This window comes from Malaya genurostris, chromosome 3 (genome assembly GCF_030247185.1).
Source record: "Malaya genurostris strain Urasoe2022 chromosome 3, Malgen_1.1, whole genome shotgun sequence".
Lineage (NCBI taxonomy): Eukaryota > Metazoa > Arthropoda > Insecta > Diptera > Culicidae > Malaya > Malaya genurostris.
This window is the reverse complement of record NC_080572.1, coordinates 170,555,003-170,575,321: the sequence shown is the minus strand read 5'-3', so window position 1 is coordinate 170,575,321 and position 20,319 is coordinate 170,555,003. Positions and strand designations below refer to the sequence as shown.

Here is a 20,319-nt window from a genome sequence, read left to right as displayed (position 1 = left end):
CAGAAATAGTCGAAAACACACAGACATTGCACTCCGTTGCAAAACAGAAAGTGTTCTGTAAATATTAGAAACTTTACGTCTGCTTAGCGGTTCAAATTGAACTGCCGAGTTTAGCACTAAGCAGTTCAATTTGAGCTGCTCCGCACTGATGAGTCAAAGACGAAACGTAAAAATAACAAAAACGGTTATGTGCCCTGGCACAAAAATTTGGCTAACCCCTAAATGAAGATAAAGAAATATAGACAGAGAGAATGGATCCAAACTATAGCGATAAATTGTTTCGGATGACTTGGATTAATACAAAACTCTGAAATAAGAATATTTATTCCATGTTCTGGACTCCAAGGATATCTATAATGTATCTGATAAAAGTTTACTATAGTTTGAGTGGTCAAACACATGTATATTCTATATCATTAGAACACTTTTCACTTTTTTTACAATGGATTTTTTTCTGATTTGCTTAAAACTATCGAATGGTCTCTTTGGATTCGCCTCGTTTCTTGCAGTTCGTTCGCAGATTTTTTATTATACTTTCTCGAACCAGGGTTTATCTTATTAATAGCAAAGGTGAGACAGTTATGTGGATAAGTCATATAAAATACTCGTATTTTCAATCAATGTAATACTCTCTCAAATCATGCTCCATGTTCTATTATTATCGCTATCCGTCACTTTTTGTTACATAAAATAGCGCTGCACTCTTACTAGCTATACAAAAATTGCTTCGTACTATGTTTAATCGTTTTTGTATCTGGATTTGTTTTATAAGTTTAGTCGGTTTACCCATTAACTGTATGATCTAGGAGAGTATATAATCAATCAGCTTGAATAAATTGTACAATGGGGGCGGGTAAATGACATGCGAAATGGAGGTGTAACATAACCACCTCAATCTTATACGGCTGTCTTTTTTCTCGAGGTAACTTTTTATAAAAAAAATTTGACACTAGCCTGTGCATACATTCGAGATCATCTAACATCGTTAAATTTTCCTGTGCTTGAATATCATAGGAAATATCGAAATAAAAAATGTGTGTAGACTGCAACAATTGCACATTATGCTATTTTCATACTACAAAGTCAAAACGCATTCTGGGACTGCTGTTGTCTGTAGTAACAAAACCAATGTTACGAAAATTGTGACAATTTATTTTATTTAATGGTGAAATCGCAATCATGTTTGTCAGTTTTTACAGGCAAATGGTGTTAGAATTCGGCTGGAAATGGAGTAGCGTTTTGATGCAACTTTATGAAACTTGGAGCATGGTACTATAATTAACAAAATAACTAACTATTGAAATATATAATACTATTTGAAATTATATAATTGGTTTATTCCGCTACCACAAACAGTGCATCAAATAAATATCCAGATAAAAAGTATAACCATTATTACTTGAACTACAAGTTTAAGATATTAATCGGTATTACTATATATCAATACAGAGAGGATTCTTCAATTATTGTTCAGTTCGTATCGTTAAAACTAATATCTTATACAAAAACATCCATCGATATGCAGAATAGTATCTATATTGCTCCGTTGTGATGAATAATGGAAATCAGGATTAAAACAACATAAAACGGATGCAGTGAAACCCTATTTGTCGTGGTTGGGTGGTTGGTGGTAAGTTGAGTCTATTCATAAACCAATCAGATTCATAAAAATTTACAGTCGCGAGAGGTGAGAGGGAAGCGGGGTGGAAAGAATTTGCAACAATCATACTATATTTCGATCGACTAGAAATATTTCAACCGAATGTAAAATTTCACGTACTGTATTTCGATCGTTTGATAAATTGAAGCCCAGTGCATTGATTTTCAAACATTTGGGAGAAAATTTTCATATTTTGGTCTAAATGGTTTATGATCAGTCTCGTTAAACGCTAATACAATGAATAACGTAGGTAAGGTAAAACTTAAATGATATCCAAAACTCCGAACAAAGACAGATAGAATTCAAATCACACAGGCTGAATGGAGTATTGATTTGTGTAAAACAACCTGGATGAATGATTAAATGGCATAGAACTTTTTGAGCGACATGTACAACATTTGGGTTATAGTCATTTCATTAGTAAAGATGTCACGTTATTTTGTAGATTACTTGACTTCCAATCAACGAATTGTGATAAAATCGGCGCTTTAGTTCTAAGAAGCAATATCACAGAAAAATAGTTCGATAAATGTGCTATACTGCTGTAATAGCGATGTGAAAATTCGAAATAAAAGCTTCAATATTCCCCATTATTCTTGCATCGTCCAGAGAAAGTAGAATTCACGTTAACGATTGGTTTCAATATATGAGGTGAGTAGTGGGGCTGAGATGAATAAACGTGCCGTTTCCCTAAATTTAATTGTTTCAGAAAATAGTAACATTTAAATAACCTACATAGCTATACATTGAACTTTGAGGTTTGACAGTCTGTATCAAGAAAGGAACGAAAGGAATTTTCGAAAGCATGCATACTTGCAAAAAGTGCTCTCGATGTATCTCTCACAACTCGGGATATATGTGCTGTCTCAGTTGGTCTGCCTACTGGTGGCATAGACAGGAAATATGTTTATTGTTTGGCATATTTACCGCATGACCAACCTTCTCCAAGCGATGTCCTCAAAAGGTTGTATCATAAGGAGTGTATCGAAAATAAGCTATCCACATACATTTGTATTGTACGCATGTATTTGTGATGGTTTTTATGCTCAGATCACAGCATGCTGTGCGTTTGGCTGTCAGCTTTCGTTTGTTTACTTGTTTGTGCGGTTGAAATTCTGCGTTTTCAAAATGTCGCGTCTTGAAGAGGAAGTGAAAAATAAGGTTCTGGACAAATGGCTAAGTGAGAAGGGTATTAAAATTGGCGAAGCGGTTTGGAATTCATCATGCCAGTGTTAAAACCATCATTAATAAGTTTGGGGCACATCATTCTTTGGATGAGCTACCAGGAAGAGGCAGAAAACCCGGCTCTTCCAACCCGAAACAGGACCAGAAAGTGGTATCTCTAATCATGAAGAACAAATCAATGTCAATACGTGATTTCACCAAAAAAAAGCAGGAACGAGTGTCGAAATGATCCAGCGTATCAAGAGGCGAAATTACCTGAAGACCTACAAGGAGCAGAAAATCTCGAAATAAAGTGTAGAACAGAAGAAGCGAGCTGTAAAAAGGTCCCGGAAATTGTATTCGCGTCGTTTGCGGTGTCCGGTTGCTTGCGTTTTGATGGATGATGAGACTTATGTAAAGGAGGACTCAAAACCCTTCCAGGTTCAGAATACTTTACAAACACCTTCACTGTTTTGGCCGGATTTAGCATCGGCTAACTATGCCAAAACCACTATCAATTGGCTTGCGGAAAAGGGTATAAATTTCGTTGAGAAAATATCAATCCAGCAAATTGCCCTCAGCTTCGACCCATCGAACGTTACTGGGCAATCGTGAAGGGGGTCTTCAAGAAGACTTGTAAGGCAGCTGGGAACATGCAGGAGTTCAAAAAAATTTGGGCTCAAGCGTCCAAAAAATGCGATGCAACACTTGTCCGGAACTTCATGAAGAGCGTTCGAACAAAAGTTCGAAAATTCGTGGAGGAATAACTTTAATTTCACCTGGTTTTTATTATGCTCAAGTTTAACCTCGTACAATAAAGGATCAATTTTTAGTTTAAATAAAATATCGTTTATTATCATAATTTGAAAGAAAAATTTGTGGATAGCTTATTTTCGATACACTCCGTAGTGCTGCAAAAGTAAATTACCGCTTATTATCGGCAGTGACATCAATGCTCACCATATCATTTGAGGCAGCACAGATATAAATTCGAGAGGTTCTGATATGATGGAATTTGTGAGCAGTACAAATATGCACACAGTCAATGCAGGAAATCGTCCTACTTTTGCGAAATCTAGAAGAGAGAAGGGTTTTGGAGGTAACTCTCTGTTCAAATAGTTTCGTATGAGTTGGTATATGGACTCGTCCCCGATGAGCTCGAACCTTCGTTATTTGATCATAGGTAAATATTTTTTGATCATTTGAACCTTAAATTTGATATTTTTACATATCGTAATCCCAGATCTAGAAACTGGGACCTCTATGAAGATGGTTTTGCGATTAGATTTTACAGGTATTAACCAACACTTGAAACCGGAATTGACTTGAATAATGATGTAGATGAGACCAACTTACTCATAGTAGCAACGTACGAAGAAGCTTGTCCAATTCAAATTGTGCGAGTGGAATGCTGAATTTGTTAGAGTTAGGAAACTCTGCAGAAGATCTTGGAACCATCGACGCAGTGATGGGTCGGATGCGTTCGTGTCGACTCGATCGTCTGAGGCTTAACGAGGCTAGTAGATAAAGTTACTTTCGATATCGAAGGACTGTCATGTCGGTTTCATAAGAACTAAAGAACTTGTCGGATGAAGGTTATGTATTCAACTGTTGCGTTTGACACTCACTTTCTGAAACGTATGGAGTGGTCACCGACAGATGTTCCTAAGACATTCTCATGTAGTTACGATTCTTGAGCATTTGAAGAAAACTCTTACTTTTAGATTGGAGACATGATTTATTCCTATACCGTGGTTCCCCACTGGGAATTGGTAAATTGTAAAATCGAGTGTGCAGCTCTCCAAAAACAACTGTTCGAGCTCAAATAAGTATGGACAACTTAGAAGGTGCCCCAATGATAAAATTCATTACAAAAACCTGTTTTAATTCACCTAGCGGTGTAATTATGCCTTTCTCATATTATTCATACCACCGTAAATATAACTGTCGACTTCTTAAAAAGCTGTTCAGGAAGCGAACAGGAATGTTTGCTCGGGCGTAAACGAGCAAAATCTACAAATCAAAACATCCTGTATTTTCGGAATCTGGAAGTAGGATCAGTAACAAATTCAGGAATCTCGTACGAGACCGTAAGACTTTACATTTGAATCTAGGTGTGTGAAAATCAGTTTTGTCAAAAATTACTTTTTTTGAGCGGTTAGTGGAATGAACTAAATCGATCAAAAAGGTCAGTATAGCCGAAGTTGGTTCGCACGAGCAGCAGCAAATATGGCACAGTATTACAACTAATTGAGGAAATGATAGTCGTCAAATGTTGAGTCGCCACTCGCAAGTCTCTATCTCATACCTTCCCAAGTGTCTTATGATGACCGACGTCGGCTACGTGCTAACACCTTTCACGTTAGTAGCAGAATGAGAGGGTGCAAATAAGCAAGGTGCGAAATCCCAATCGTAGGCAAAACTAAATACCTGACGCTGGTGTCAGTTCTGTGGGGTGGTAGACAACAAAAAAATCCCTCGATGGCCTTCAGTCGTGAAAGGGGGGTTGATGAGACTAGGTCCGATACCGAGTCGATACTTTCTTTCAAGAATCGGATATTTTTATTATCGATATCGCATCAGGGCGATACTGTTAGTATCAATACTTTTGGTCTCGATACTTACAGTATCGCGACGGGTTAAAGCCAATTCCCATTACGACGGATTTTTTTTTGTTTCAATTATAGAGGCTTTAACCTTAAGGTCATTCGCCTCTTCGGGCCAGAAAAACTTTCTAAGGCTATGTGCGGGGTTGGGAATCGAACACAGGTGGGCTGCGTGAAAGGCATCGACTAACCCATCCCGCTATATCCGTCCCCAATGGAACTTTTTTTTCTTCGGATTGGATGAAGCGCCAGGCTCGTGCATGGATTGGTATGACATGGACTAGCCGTCGTTGAAATTCGTTCTCGATCATCTCGCTTCGCCCCACAAGTGCACTGAAAAAGAGTGAAATAAGCGAAGACCATCAACAAAACACGCACATAAAGACCATACTCCCAGAGGATACAATCATTTCAATTTTTCACACTCATTGAACTCTCTCTCTCTCAGTGTGCCTGTGGGTTGACGCGAGATGATCGAGTACGCATTTTAACGACGGCTAGCCCACGTCATGCCAATACATGCGCGAGCATGGTGCTTCCGCTCTGTCCTTTCCTGGTCCCGTCGTAATAACAATAGGGATTGTTTCTATTTATTCACGTTTTGCCTTCGGCTCATCAGCGCTTAAAGCAGTTCAAATTGAACTGCCATCTTGCGCTTAGTAGTTCAATTTGAACCGCAAGCTTAGCACTGATGAGCCGTAGAAATAGAAACAAAATATGTGCTTTTTGCACAAACCCACAAAACTCCTAAATGTTCAATAGGAATTGGCTTTTAGTGTACCCGTGTATCGACATATAGGTTATGACATGAAAATTTTTGAGAAAATGAGTGAAATGTGAAATCATCATGGCTCCAACACAAAGTGGCTTGCGGAAATTCTTTGACGTGAACCAAAAGTCACGAATGCAATCTGTGTGGCAAGAACTATACGTATACCAGTGGCACAACAAATTTATGGAAAAACCTTTCTGTACATCATAAAATAATGTCACAGTCGATAATTTTATTTTATTTCGAAATGATTGCAGCGATTGATACTTAGAGGTATCGATACTTTATTGCCTTTTGATACCTTGTATCGATACCCAAAGTTTTGGCATCCCGATACCCTAGGTTTCAATACTTTACCTTCCGAGTACCATTCCTAGTTGAGACAGGACTAACGAGCGATCCGGAAAACACTCATTACGAATGACCTAGCTAGAAATACGAATCGGACGGTATTGTGACACATAACTTTAAGATTATTATGGAAACATACATCGTACTGAAAGATGAAGGTATGCGACTCGGAATGGTAATAAATGCAATGAAAACAAAATACAATAGAGGAAGGGGCTCTAAAGGAGGAACACTACGTCTCCCATCACATGAATATAATTGGCGGCCTAGAATTGTTCATTTCGCAAAAGAAGGCGTAGTCAAATCATATTTTCGTGCCCATCAGGCGTCTTCCCTGAACCCATCTAGAACACATCTCCCTTTTTAACTCGTTATTCGTTAAGCCGTATATCCAATATCGAACTCTAACTATTTCTAATGAGTGAGTCGGATTAACACAAATTAAATATAAAATATTACTCCCTTACAAATTTTGATGGGTTCCTACATCCTGCGTGATTTGTTGTACTTTAACGTTTATAATACTGTCGTATTCAATAGTCACTTACGACAACTAAATTTGTTGATATTCACGAAATACGAAATATCCTAAAATATTAAAATTTCTGAATAAAAAAAATCAGTCGAAAACTCAGTTTTCATAGTCTCAAATTACGTTAAAAAAACAAAATAAAATGTCCCCAACTTTAAACTAGTAACAAAATGCGTAATCATACAGTAAATTGGCAGTGCTGTGCATAAATGCAGAGCAATTCGTGCATAGTGCTGATAACCGGGGGTAGACTACAACAGTTTCCCCTCGAAATCAGCACGAATCTGATGTAGTTTTTGGTATATAATAGAAAAGCTTGGTCGATCGGCAGGTTTTCTGCTCCAACATTTCCTCATTAAATCATACACTGTCAGTGGAGTATTCTCAGGGCAACTAAGCATATTGCCTTCCTTGACAAATTTGACGACCTCCTCGTGGGTCATGCCATAGTACGGTTGCATTGCAAAGGAGAAAATCTCCCACAAGCATACACCGTACGCCCAAACGTCCGACTCGATAGTGTACTTGTTGTAGAGGATGCTTTCCAGTGGCATCCAGCGAATCGGGATTGCATCGTTCTCGTCTCCCTTGTAATAGTCCTGTAAATATATTTTATGGGAGAGTCCAAAGTCGGCGATTTTCACCACCATGTTATCATCGATCAAGCAATTCCTTGTAGCTAAGTCCCGATGGACAAATTTTCGCTCTGAAAGGTAAACCATCCCTGAGGAAACTTGGAACGCAATACTTAAAAGGTCGCCATGTGAAAGTTCCGTACTTATGCTGTCGGCCCGATTTTGCTGAGCGAAAGGTGAACATTGACGTAAAAATTCATTCAAATCACCCCGAGCCATAAACTCAAAAAGAAGACACATGGGGCGACCAATGGCACATACTCCAAGTAGCTTGACAATGTTTGGATGATCAAACTCGGCGAGCAGACAAGCCTCACGTTCAAAATCAACCTGCAGATCCTGACTGGCTTCATCTTTAAGCATTTTTACTGCAACTAGCGTAAAGTCTTCTCCGGCGATCAGTCCTGGAGCTTTCGCCTGGAACACTCGTCCAAACGCACCCTGTCCCAAGTCTTTGATGTAGATAATATTGTTTCTAGGAAACTCCAGTTTCTCTAGTTTTGGGTTCAGTTGGGCTCCTGTTCGGTGATAATTCATATTATTGGGTAGCTTGTTAATGTCGATACCTTGCGTATCCTGCGTCGAGGTTGTGTTGTAACCGGCAGTACCTTGGCGGCGGCTACGATTATACCGGGTAATTCGATAGCAGAGAAACACCATCAGATGAAGCAGCACGATAGCTACGAATCCGATACCGGCGAGTAAGAAAATCATCGACGGGGTAAATACAGACTCCATTACAATGTTTACAGGCTTCTTGGTGGCACTGATGTCCGTAGAGTTAGCTGTAATAAAAGAAATAGTTTATTAGATGGTTTGTAACCCGATGTTTTATTTCAAATTTTCAAATTTTCTGAATGATACTCGAAAAGTCAATTAGTAAAAGTCGATAGCAAAAAAAAATAGTATCATGCAACGTCTAGAACAGTGATTTCCAAAGAAGTCAGTGTCAACCCGTTCTCTGCATCTTGTGTTTCACCATTCAGATGGTCGTCGTAGTACTGCTCCCACCTGTCGATCAATTCATACTCATTCGTGAGAAGGTTACCACTGGTGTCTGCACATTTCGGCCTATGACGTGTTTCCTCTAAGTGAGCGGTTTACCTTCTAATAGCTGATAGCCTAAGGACAAAGACAGAAAAAGCGGTCGGGATAGTTTGGAGAGCCCAGGAAATCCTAGGTGATGGAGTCGAGGTCAGTGATATCCCGAGCATGCGATGCCACTATACTGAGGAAAGGTCAGCCGAACAGCAACCGTAAACCGGCGTAATGCTGCAGTAAGCACATAGTAGATTGCGCTGATAGCCTAAGGACTAGGAGAAGGATACAAAAGGGCTCGCTCTGCGGAAACCTGAGATGAACGCTGGGCGTTATTTAGGGCAGCAAAAATAACTTTGAATATAGCTATCGGTTGAGCAATGCTTACAGAGTAGTGATTGCCAAGACTAGAGGCGCAATGGAACCACCTGAAAGGCGTCCAGAGAGATTGAAAGCGATCATATGGGCTCTGTTCACGACACAACTTCCTGGCTACCAGCACCTCCAGATGTAGCTTTGGCGTAAGAAGTGGAGTGAGTGACGAACGAAGAGCTTATGATGGTAGCGTCCAGATGGCATCTCCAACGCAGTGTTAAAGATTGTGACAGTGGAAAACCAGACATGTTGAGGGAGGCCATGCAGAGATGGAACAGGCAAAGATTAGTACTACTACCGAAACCCGCAAAACCGCCAGGCAACGCGTCAACGTATAGACCAATCTGATTGATAGAGCTCCTGGAGCGAATCATCCTCGATGAGCAATTCTGGGGTGGCATTATGTATCTCGATTCGACTAAAATTTTATCGAATCGACCACGTTTCGTATTATGGTTCTCGATTCGAAGTCGATCATCGAGCTTCGTTCGACTTCACTCGAAAAAGTATTAGATTATCGAGAAGTTTTGGCATTATGGAACCAAAACAATCGAGCTCGTAAACGACTGAATTCGATAAGAAATGGTCGAAAGCCTTATTACTATCGACTATGAGTTTTCGAATACGTTTCTTTTTTATTTAAAGGTAGTTATCGATAACATCTTAGATTTTCATAAACATATTAGTGTTGATAACCTTTATTTTAATGCATTGTTTTGTATATCGTTATATATTATGTGTGTTTGGCATATTATGTACAAGTCGAACTGTTTAGAAAGCATATTAATTGAAAGCTGCGTGGTGTTTATTTAAAATAACAAAAGCAAGCCGAAACTAACCTATGCCCAGTAACTGTAGTTTGTAATAAATTTTCTGAATCCTGTGAACATAAAACGCCGCTTAAACGGATTGCGGGAAAAAGCTTATTCGCTCGATAACAATGAGCAAATAATGTTTTTACCCATATAACAGTTCGGCTGAAAAGTTCGTATCGTTTAATAGAAACACACATTTTTTGCCAAAATTCGTTTTTATTATTCAACATAATTGCCATCAGAGGCGATACAGCGATTATAGCGATCTTCCAACTTTTCGATACCATTTTTGTAGTACGATTTGTCCTTTGCCTCAAAATAGGCCTCAGTTTCAGCGATTACCTCTTCATTGCTTTTAAATTTTTTACCAGCGAGCATTCTCTTGAGGTCTGAGAACAGGAAAAAGTCACTGGGGGCCAAATCTGGAGAATTCGGTGGATGAGGGAGCAATTCGAAGCCCAATTCGTTCAATTTCAGCATGGTTTTTCGTTGTTGTTTTTGATCGATTGTGAGCTCACGCGGCACCCATTTTGCACAATCCTCTCATATCCAAATATTCGTGAATAATATGTCCAACACGTTCCTTTGATATCTTTAGGGTGTCAGCTATCTCGATCAACTTCACTTTACGGCCATTGAAAATCATTTTGTGGATTTTTTTCACGTTTTCATCGGTAACAGCCTCTTTTGGACGTCCACTGCGTTCATCGTCTTCGGTGCTCATATGACCAGTACGAAATTTTGCAAACCACTTACGAATTGTTGCTTCACCCGGTGCAGAGTCTGGATAACACTCATCAAGCCATTTTTTGGTATCGGCGGCACTATTTTTCATCAAAAAGTAGTGTTTCATCAACACACGAAATTCCTTTTTTCCATTTTTTTCACAATAACAAGAGTAGCTTCACTCAAAATGCAATATCTCACAAACTAATAATCAGACAGCTGTCAAATTTATACACGTATCTTTTGAAGGTTGGTACTAACTGAAAATGGTATGGATTTAATTCTAGTGGCGCCCTCCCATAGAAACGATACGAACTTTTCAGCCGATCTGTTATCTAACTCAAGTAAATTGACAAATTTGTCCAAACACCTTGTAAGTATTCAGAATATGCCAAAAGCATCACAATCTCGTGCTATTAGCGTGTATTTGACTCTTCAATAGTACCTAAATAGATTATGAATACTACAAAGAATGGGTTGCTCCTGGTATATTAGCTAAAGCAATATCTTCTAATAAATATGATAAAATACTACAAAGAAAGCTGCAAAACCTAAAAGCCTTTTATTAAAACTACACATATGGATGACGTAAATTGTATTAGACTTGAAACAATACATGAAAAACACAGAATTTTTTTTATTATAATTTCAAAAGTTCATCGATAAATTGTGTACAAGAACACGCTTGAAAAAATTCTTTACATTTTCAAATGGAGTGGAAACGAATCTGCTTCTTGATTTAAATTTCAGAAATGTGTTCATGTTAATTTCGTGGCAACTTAAAACCGCATTATTACAAACAGTTTGCTTCTTTTCAGTACTTGAACTGAATAAATGTAATCGAAAATACCCAAACAATAATTCACAGTTTATTTTTTTGTATGATTGCAATGTATATGGGTTTGTTTACCTTTGTATGTTATGACAGTTCGAGCAGCATCAGTCGAAATCTAGTACCACATTGTTAGGATCTCGATGACGAGGTCGAAGGCGATACGTAATGCCTCAGTTCAGTCGAATCGACTTCAAAAATAATCGTTTCGAGCAACTCGATTCGAGATGCATAATATCAGCCCTGATTTCTAAAAGAAAGGTCGACGACAGATATCATCAAGTCGGTGATAAAAACCGCAGAGGTGGCAATGCAACGCAAGCAGCGTGATACTCGCTACTGTTCGGTGGTAACAATGCCTTTAACAGCACCAGCTGAGCAGAAATCGCAGATGCGTTACTTCAACTGGCAGTGCCGTTAGGATTGTACAGGAGCATCAAAGTTACTTTCATTTCCGTCACGGCTGGAGTTCTACAACCTTCCATCCTGGGCCCATTACTGTGCACCATAAGACGGGGATGATCATAGTGAATAACGGCAAATCGGAGTAAAGACGTTAATAAACGTCGGCTATTGTGAGATTAGCTTCGCTTTAGAAGTCGCTTGCAAGCGCGCATCAACTGCGAAGGTTGCTGGCAGGCGTGGCAGTTTCGATCTTAACATGCGGCATCACCTGCCTGTCCCGGTTGACTAGAGGTGGTAGAGACGGCGGAGCACGTTTTGTTCGAATGTTTAAGGTTCAACATGCAACGGAGCGTATTACTGGACGCATCGCGATAAGCTGATGGTCAGAATCTATGTTGGCACTGCGGTGAGTGCGGACATTGATAACTCGGAAAAGAATCGTCCGTCGATGAGAACGTGGTCAATTTGGTTTTCCGTATGTTGGTCAGATGATCTCCAGGTTGCTTTGTTGATATCCTTGCAGGGGAAGAAGCTTTTTCGAACTACCGTTATTCGGGAGGCTGAAAAGTTCACGCATCGTTGGCCGTTGTCATTTGATACTGCGTGCAGGCTAATTTATGCCTAAGGAATTTATTATGCTAAAGAAATTTATGCCAATCATAATCAGGAATCAGAACTAATAAGTTCAAGTGGCTTTTCAAGGCATCCAAAGTTCTTAAGGAATTATTTTTGAAAAAAATCTCTTTATTGATACAAATTAGTTCAAATGACACACAAGAAATTGCAGCCCAAAATGATTTTATGTCGTCATCCAAATAACATATTACCAATATCATATAATGATATCTAGTGTGACCAAATAAAAAAAAAACCTGTCTTAATCCACCTAGTGGTGTAATGATGCCTTTCTCATGTACATATAATATTGTGGTATTCTATTCAAAAATTTTCTCTTCGATTTTTGAAAGAAACCAAGTGATTGTTTATGCATAACATACAGAATAAAACAGTGCTTTGATTGCGTAAGCCATAAAAGAACGAAATGGGTTCACTATTATATGCACTTCCGGCACCGGAACCCGAGAACCGGTATAGTCAAAGTCGGTTCGTACGGCCACCAACTAACATGACACACAAACTCTTCTAGTACGCACTCTATAACTCCGGATTCGGAAGTCGGATCCGGATGAAATTCAGGAATTCCGTATGGGACCGGGAGACCTTTCATTTGAATATTAGTTTGTGGAAATTGGTCAAACCATCGCTGACAAAAGTGAATGAAATCCATTTTTAGATATATGACCACTATTTCCGGTATTTTCGGAACCGGATACCGGGAACAAGGATAGCCAGAATCGGTTTGTTTAGTTGTCTTCTGATAATGACTATCGATTTGTGTAGTTTTGAGACCAGTTTAGAAAAATTTTCACGTTTTTTGTTTCGCCGGTTTAAGTGACGGTGTACAATATTGAACACACTTTACCCTATAATTCCGGAACCGGAAGTCGGGTCCGGATGAAATTCAGGAATTCCGTATGGGACCGGAAGACCTTTCATTTGAATATTAGTTTGTGGAAATCGGTCAAACCATCGCTGAGAAATGTGAGTGAGATCGATTTTGGTATAAATGACCACTATTTCCGGTGCTCCCGGAACCGGATACCGGGAACCAGGATAGCCGGAATCGGTTTGTTTTGTTGCCTACTGATAATGACTATCGATTTGTGTAGTTTTGAGACCAGTTTAGAAAAATTTTCACGTTTTTCGTTTCGCCGGTTTAAGTGACGGTGTACAATATTGAACACACTTTACCCTATAATTCCGGAACCGGAAGTCGGGTCCGGATGAAATTCAGGAATTCCGTATGGGACCGGAAGACCTTTCATTTGAATATTAGTTTGTGGAAATTGGTCAAACCATCGCTGACAAAAATGAATGAGTTCCATTTTTAGATATATGACCACTATTTCCGGTATTTTCGGAACCGGATACCGGGAACAAGGATAGCCAGAATCGGTTTGTTTAGTTGTCTTCTGATAATGACTATCGATTTGTGTAGTTTTGAGACCAGTTTAGAAAAATTTTCACGTTTTTTGTTTCGCCGGTTTAAGTGACGGTGTACAATATTGAACACACTTTACCCTATAATTCCGGAACGGGAAATCGGGTCCGGATGAAATTCAGGAATTCCGTATGGGACCGGAAGACCTTTCATTTGAATATTAGTTTGTGGAAATCGGTCAAACCATCGCTGAGAAAAGTGAGTGAGAACCATTTTGGTATAAATGACCACTATTTCCGGTGCTCCCGGAACCGGATACCGGGAACCAGGATAGCCGGAATCGGTTTGTTTCGTTGCCTACTGATAATGACTATCGATTTGTGTAGTTTTGAGACCAGTTTAGAAAAATTTTCACGTTTTTTGTTTCGCCGGTTTAAGTGACGGTGTACAATATTGAACACACTTTACCCTATAATTCAGGAACCGGAAGTCGGATCCGGATGAAATTCAGGAATTCCGTATGGGACCGGAAGACCTTCCATTTGAATATTAGTTTGTGGAAATTGGTCAAACCGTCGCTGACAAAAGTGAATGAGATCCATTTTTAGATATATGACCACTATTTCCGGTATTTTCGGAACCGGATACCGGGATAAGGATAGCCAGAATCGGTTTTTTTAGTTGTCTACTGATAATGACTATCGATTTGTGTAGTTTTGAGACCAGTTTAGAAAAATTTTCACGTTTTTTGTTTCGCCGGTTTAAGTGACGGTGTACAATATTGAACACACTTTACCCTATAATTCCGGAACCGGAAGTCGGATCCGGATGAAATTCAGGAATTCCGTATGGGACCGGAAGACCTTTCATTTGAATATTAGTTTGTGGAAATCGGTCAAACCATCGCTGAGAAAAGTGAGTGAGATCCATTTTGGTATAAATGACCACTATTTCCGGTGCTCCCGGAACCGGATACCGGGAACCAGGATAGCCGGAATCGGTTTGTTTTGTTGCCTACTGATAATGACTATCGATTTTGAGACCAGTTTAGAAAAATTTTCACGTTTTTTGTTTCGCCGGTTTAAGTGACGGTGTACAATATTGAACACACTTTACCCTATAATTCCGGAACCGGAAGTCGGATCCGGATGAAATTCAGGAATTCCTTATGGGACCGGGAGACCTTTCACTTGAATCTAAATTTGTGGAAATCGGTCAAACCATCGCTGAGAAAAGTGAGTGAGAACCATTTTGGTACATATGACCACTATTTCCGGTACTTCCGGAACCGGGAACCAGGATAGCCGGAATCGGTTTGTTTAGTTGCCTACTGATAATGACTATCGATTTGTGTAGTTTTGAGACCAGTTTAGACATTTTTTTACGTTTTTTGTTTCGCCGGTTTATGTGACGGTGTACAATATTGAACACACTTTACCCTATAATTCCGGAACCGGAAGTCGGATCCGGATGAAATTCAGGAATTCCTTATGGGACCGGGAGACCTTTCACTTGAATCTAAATTTGTGGAAATCGGTCAAACCATCGCTGAGAAAAGTGAGTGAGAACCATTTTGGTACATATGACCACTATTTCCGGTACTTCCGGAACCGGGAACCAGGATAGCCGGAATCGGTTTGTTTAGTTGCCTACTGATAATGACTATCGATTTGTGTAGTTTTGAGACCAGTTTAGAAAAATTTTCACGTTTTTTGCTTCGCCGGTTTAAGTGACGGTGTACAATATTGAACACACTTTACCCTATAATTCCAGAACCGGAAGTCGGATCCGGATGAAATTCAGGAATTCCCTATGGGACCGGGAGACCTTTCATATGAATCTAAGTTTGTGGAAATCGGTCAAACCATCGCTGAGAAAAGTGAGTGAGATCCATTTTGGTATATATGACCACTATTTATGGTACTTCCGGAACTGGATACCGGGAACCAGGATAGCCGGAGTCGGTTTGATCAGTTGCCTACTGATAATGACTATCGATTTGTGTAGTTTTGAGACCAGTTTAGAAATTTTTTTAGATATTTTGTTTCGCCGGTTTAAGTGACGGTGTACAATATTGAACACACTTTACCCTATAATTCCGGAACCGGAAGTCGGATCCGGATGAAATTCAGGAATTCCGTATGGGACCGGAAGACCTTTCATTTGAATATTAGTTTGTGGAAATCGGTCAAACCATCGCTGAGAAAAGTGAGTGAGATCCATTTTGGTATATATGACCACTATTTCTGGTACTTCCGGAACCGGATACCGGGAACCAGGATAGCCGGAATCGGTTTGATTAGTTGCCTACTGATAATGACTATCGATTTGTGTAGTTTTGAGACCAGTTTAGAAAATTTTTTACGTTTTTTGTTTCGCCGGTTTAAGTGACGGTGTACAATATTGAACACACTTTACCCTATAATTCCGGAACCGGAAGTCGGATCCGGATGAAATTCAGAAATTCCGTATGGGACCGGAAGACCTTTCATTTGAATCTAAGTTTGTGGAAATCGGTCAAACCATCGCTGAGAAAAGTGAGTGAGATCCATTTTGGTATATATGACCACTATTTCTGGTACTTCCGGAACCGGATACCGGGAACCAGGATAGCCGGAATCGGTTTGATTAGTTGCCTACTGATAATGACTATCGATTTGTGTAGTTTTGAGACCAGTTAGGAAATTTTTTTACGTTTTTTGTTTCGCCGGTTTAAGTGACGGTGTACAATATTGAACACACTTTACCCTATAATTCCGGAACCGGAAGTCGGATCCGGATGAAATTCAGGATTTCCGTATGGGACCGGAAGACCTTTCATTTGAATCTAAGTTTGTGGAAATCGGTCAAACCATCGCTGAGAAAAGTGAGTGAGATCCATTTTGGTATATATGACCGCTATTTCTGGTACTTCCGGAACCGGATACCGGGAACCAGGATAGCCGGAATCGGTTTGATTAGTTGCCTACTGATAATGACTATCGATTTGTGTAGTTTTGAGACCAGTTTAGACATTTTTTTACGTTTTTTGTTTCGCCGGTTTAAGTGACGGTGTACAATATTGAACACACTTTACCCTATAATTCCGGAACCGGAAGTCGGATCCGGATGATATTCAGGAATTCCGTATGGGACGACGAGACCTTTCATTTGAATCCTAGTTTGTCAAAATCGGTTCAGCCATCTCCGAGAAAACCTAGTGAGATTTGTTACGCCGTTTGCGAACGTGCTTCTCCCGTCAGTTGGTGGTGCCCCCATCGAGCAGTCAAAAGGTCACTGCGCCAATGGAACGAAGAGGAAGCAGGAACCGCTGTCAAACTGAAAAAGTTGAAAGTCACGGTGCAATAGCAGTACAGTACAGTGCAGTGAAGTATTGTTTACTTTATTACTAGTAATTATATACTATAAGTGAACTTTAAAACCTAGGTATGAAATCTAAACTCTCTTATTCTACTGAAATGTTATTACAATAACAAACTAAATATTGAATAACCTAATACTAAACCTAAACTATTCTAACCTATATAGCCTGAACACCTGCGTGTGAACAACAGTTGAACGAACCACAGTAAGCGAGAAGAAGAAAACTAAACGTAAGCTAAAATTTCTTATAAATATCCTTTCCTAACTATTGAAATTCTGCAGGAAATTAAAATTTTAAATACCTAAAACAAAAGGTGTTTTTATTCATGTTTCGGAAGCAGTTGTGTTGTCAGTGAGAACAACAAGATTATTTGACACACACACACAGTCATACATACACACACACACACAGACATTGCTCAGCTCGATGAACTGAGTCGAATGGTATATGACACTTGGCCCTCCGGGCCAATTTTCACTAGTCGGTTTTTCAAGTGATTGCATAACCTTTCTATATGAGAAAGGCAAAACATTTGAAATTCGGTACAATTAACAGAAGTAAAATCAGTTCTCAGTTCAGCCAGTAACTCGAAAGTATTTTACGTTTAGCACCTCAGTAAGGACGATGCGCCTTGGCGTATTCCAAAAGGCAATAGAGATTATCACCCTCATTCTTGTTTACGGCCGTATGCGATACGTTCGAGAGTATGTCAAACTCGTATTACCGTTTACGTTTGAATCACATTTTCAAACATCGTACATGCATAAGAACAACGCCAATCCAACTTTCAAGCATCAGTTCTGGTGCTGACTTAAGTTGTAATACAAAATGTTTGATATTATTTGTTATTTGGTTTGTTTTATTTTTTTCTGATTTTGTATCATCATGCTTGTTTACGACAAGCATTTTACTATGACTACTATGTTTCATAAATGTTTTATTCTAAAAACGAGTGAAGTTCGAATACACGTATCGTTCGAAACTAAACTGGCATTTCATCATGGCTTAGCATTTATTTGAAGAAGTTTATTGATATTTAAATATTTTGTGGCAAACGAGTCGCGTGCACATTAATTCGAGTGAAAACAAAAGTGGTTTATTCGTATTCGTTCGAAAGCATACGTTCGTCGTATGCTCAATATGGACGTAAACAAGAATGAGGGTGTATATAGTAATATAACAGATTTATTTATAAAAGTAGCCGATTATTTCGACAAACAACAACAACCGAGTCTTGGCATTACATTCCTGTTGTGGAATTTGGCCTTTCTGCTTCAACGCCAACCCGGTCGACAGTTGATTTTGATAAAAAAGAAAATTAACATATAAAACTACTTTTAGATGCTCGAACAGACAACAAAAATCTAAGCAAAATAAAGGAACAATAATTTAGAGCAAACTGTTTGTTTAACGAGGAAACACTTCAGTGAAGTAGATCAACAAGACGTAAAGTAATAAAATTCCCTGGTAAGTAAAATTTGACAAAAAACCACTCATGCTTTTTCGATATGGAAGCACGAACTTGAGGGTTCTAATTTAGAAGTTACTTTTTTGCAGTAGAAAATTTTAGATTTCAAAAATAAATGATTGTACAGACTCTGTTGTAATATTTTTTTTACCTAGTTGAAAAAGCCAAGCTATGTCCAACAATATAAACCTCTACAACATCATTTAACGGGTCGAAAAATCGATACTCACGACAAAGTGGAATATCACAAGCTTGCCAGCGAACCGTTTTGTTGGTTGTGTAACACCAAGGTGTCGGTTCTTCTCCGCCTGCATTTCGACAGTAGTTTTCAGCATCTTGTAGTACAGCGAATACCAACGGCGGCTTATGATGGGAATGTGGTTCTTGAGAATCCCATTTTTGGCACGGGATACCAGTTGCGGTTACGTTCGTTGTACCCAAATAATGTTGCCCGTTCCCCATGCGGCAGTCATCTAGAAAAAAAATATAAATGTCTCTACAAAACAGATATAAAAGCATTTCAAAAGCCACTTACAAGTTACATCTGACTGGACCAATTCCGTTAGCCCTACATGAGTGCAGCTAGTTTGTGATGCACTTTTATTGTATCGAGGAAGCTCTTCACAATTCGGCAACCGAAAGTGTCCTCTCGATTTAATGACATCACCTCGCTCTTTCTTCTCTTCGATAAGTGCCCAGTCGTTATAACAAAATTGAAGATGAGTGGCCACACAATCTTCATAGCATAATGGTAAACGAATTGTTACTCCATCGGTAATAACACATTGAGAAAAGGCGTATGCACAAAGCATTTTCTACAAATAATGTAATTCCTAAAATTCCCGGCAGAATTTCAAACAACATTCATACAAACCTCAGCAGCTGGTCGACAGTAATCCGACAAATCGTTTATCAAATCGCGAAACAAAGCTGCTGCAATCTTCTCGTTTTCCCAGCCACCTGTTCCATCCGCCCTACTATACCATACTTGACGGCTGCTTATGAATGATTTACATACTTTTCCATTGTAAGGTGCACAATACCCATCCTCCTCGTCCAAAGGATCATCCCAATCTGTCGATAGACTTCCTTTATCTCGATGAACATTAGCAGCTGCAGAGACTTGTAAAATTCGACCGGGTGTGGTTCCAAACACAATTAGAGCTAGTAAAACTAATGCAAGCGTTTGTTGTATCATTGAAGAAAGTTTCTTCATTTTCACAACACTTGTTTGATTTTTTAATTTCTCCACCTCTTCCAAATAGCTTTGTTTTAATATCAAAACCCCCCTCAGTTACTCATTTCCACCAGTTTTTCCACAATGAAAAGTTTATCCATTGCGTTCCATATCCAATTTTTGTTGCCGTTTATCAAACTACCAACTTCGACACACACTACGACATTTTCGTCATTTCGATGTCACTATCTAGTCAGTTCAGAAATCCACGTTTAAATTCTTTTTTTTTGCAAAGCTTTTCATTAATTATATCTAAAAAAATCACTCAATTGTTTTACTACTGCGTTAGTTTTTGCAACCATTGACGTTTCTTATTTCTACATTATGATGTTCTCCG

The 20,319-nt window shown here is 39.1% G+C and overlaps 1 protein-coding gene across 1 annotated transcript; it reads right to left on the bottom strand.

Annotated features, from left to right (window-relative positions):
* Positions 1-306: 306 nt before the first annotated feature.
* Positions 307-20,313, bottom strand: LOC131434950 (tyrosine-protein kinase transmembrane receptor Ror2). The gene is made up of 4 exons (XM_058602291.1): positions 19,620-20,313; positions 19,281-19,560; positions 18,976-19,218; positions 307-8,505 (listed from the first exon to the last, which is right to left on the bottom strand). Exons 1-4 carry the CDS (start codon positions 19,959-19,961, stop codon positions 7,337-7,339), a joined length of 2,034 nt encoding a protein of 677 aa, XP_058458274.1. The 5' UTR covers positions 19,962-20,313; the 3' UTR covers positions 307-7,336.
* Between the last annotated feature and the right edge of the window lie 6 nt (positions 20,314-20,319).